The 1,783-nt window shown below is 33.5% G+C and overlaps 1 protein-coding gene across 1 annotated transcript; it reads left to right on the top strand.

Annotated features, from left to right (window-relative positions):
* Nucleotides 1-988: 988 nt before the first annotated feature.
* Nucleotides 989-1,444, top strand: LOC112638873 (glutenin, low molecular weight subunit-like). Its single transcript, XM_025411356.1, has one exon. The coding sequence runs from the start codon at nt 989-991 to the stop codon at nt 1,442-1,444; it is 456 nt and encodes a 151-aa protein (XP_025267141.1).
* Nucleotides 1,445-1,783: the final 339 nt, after the last annotated feature.

The raw sequence follows: 1,783 nt of genomic DNA, 5'->3' as shown, positions 1-1,783 counted from the left end.
TTATTTTGAAAATATTTATCAATTTCTTCAATATCATTTGTTTCTTCAATATAATTTGTTTGTATAAATTCTTCAACATTATTTGTTTCTTCAATATTATTTGATGTTTTTGTAAATTCTTCAATATTATTTGTTTCTTCAGTATCATTTGTTTCTTTAATATTATTTGTTGTTTCTATAAATTCTTTAATATTATTTGTTATTTGTATAAATTTTTTTTGAGTATTTTTGTCTGTTAATATTAATAATTGATTATTACTTAATTTTTTCTTAGATCGACTATTATAAACTTTTTTCAAACGATTCAATTTTTGTTGCTTTGTTTCATGTTGACGTATCGTACTTAGACGAATTGCTTCAGCTTCTCTCGTTTTAACCACTGTTAATGGAAGTATTTTTTGAGGAGCACCATATCGTGAATCTTGTGGAAAATGCTCGATTACATTAGATTCAAAAATTTTCATCAAATGCGAACGCATTAAACTATGATCATATTTCACTTTCTCGGGTTTGATATTGAATAATAATGAAATTGCAAAAGCTATTGCAAAAACACCGCAATCGTTACCATTTGGTTGATGTTGTACAGTTGGAAACTTAACAGGGTACTTTTTAAAGTCATATGTTGGGAATAATCTTTTCAAGAATTGTTCGTGATGCTTATGTAGATTCTTAGAATTTAATGAATCATAAATAAATATGTTCTTTTTGTTATAATAACTGCACACCCAATGTCCATCATAGGGACCTGATGAACTATGTAATATTTGTATATGTTTTTTATCTACTGGCATAGGTTGAATCCTATCAAGACATTGCACTCGCCAGGTTTCGACAGGTCTATAGTCTGAACAATTTTGTAAAAGATAACCAAAATGATCCATATGTATATCAGTTAACCAATCACCTTCAATAATTATATCTTTTTCTCTAGATGATAGAATATACTTCTTTGTGTTTACAAACATTCTATATATTTATTATAAGTATGCAACAGTCACCCTTCACAGTCGTGCAGTTGCTCTATATATATTTTACAAGCGCACAGCAGCTCTGTATCCGCGCACAGCAGCCGTTTTTTACAGGCGAACAGCAGCTCTGTATCGGCGCACAGCAGCCGTTTTTTACAGGCGCACAGCAGCTCTGTATCAGCGCACAGCAGCCGGTTTTTACAAGCGCACAGCAGCTCTGTATCGGCGCACAGCAGCCGGTTTTTACAGGCGCAAGGCAGCTCTGTATCGGCGCACAGCAGCCGGTTTTTACAGGCGCACAGCAGCTCTGTATCGGCGCACAGCAGCCGGTTTTTACAGGCGCACAGCAGCTCTGTATCGGCGCACAGCAGCCGGTTTTTACAGGCGCACAGCAGCTCTGTATCGGCGCACAGCAGCCGGATTTTACAAGCGCACAGCAGCTGGTTTTTACAGGCGCACAGCAGCCTTTGTGATAAAAAAACATTAACTTACCTTGAATCCGTTTGAAAAGCCGCTAATTCTTGATGCTGTCAATTCTGGAGCTAATGTGCAAAAAATTAAAACTTCTTGTTTAACATTAATATCATTTAAGAGAAATGGATACCTTTAAATGCGATAAATTGCTTGCAATAAATTATTTGATAAATAAAATTTAGTACTAGTTTCTACATAGATAACTTAACGATGTAAAAAGATTTATTTATTAAGATATATATTTTTTATTATGTAAAAGAGAATTTCAAGTTCAACGATATGTTTTAAACAGGGTGTTTTATTTTAATCTTATCAGACAAATATCCTCATAAATATAA

This window comes from Camponotus floridanus, unplaced genomic scaffold (assembly GCF_003227725.1).
Source record: "Camponotus floridanus strain SB8 unplaced genomic scaffold, Cflo_v7.5 scaffold393, whole genome shotgun sequence".
NCBI classification, from domain to species: Eukaryota; Metazoa; Arthropoda; class Insecta; order Hymenoptera; family Formicidae; genus Camponotus; species Camponotus floridanus.
The sequence above is the reverse complement of the archived record's forward strand: the minus strand, read 5'-3'. Positions and strand labels throughout refer to the sequence as shown.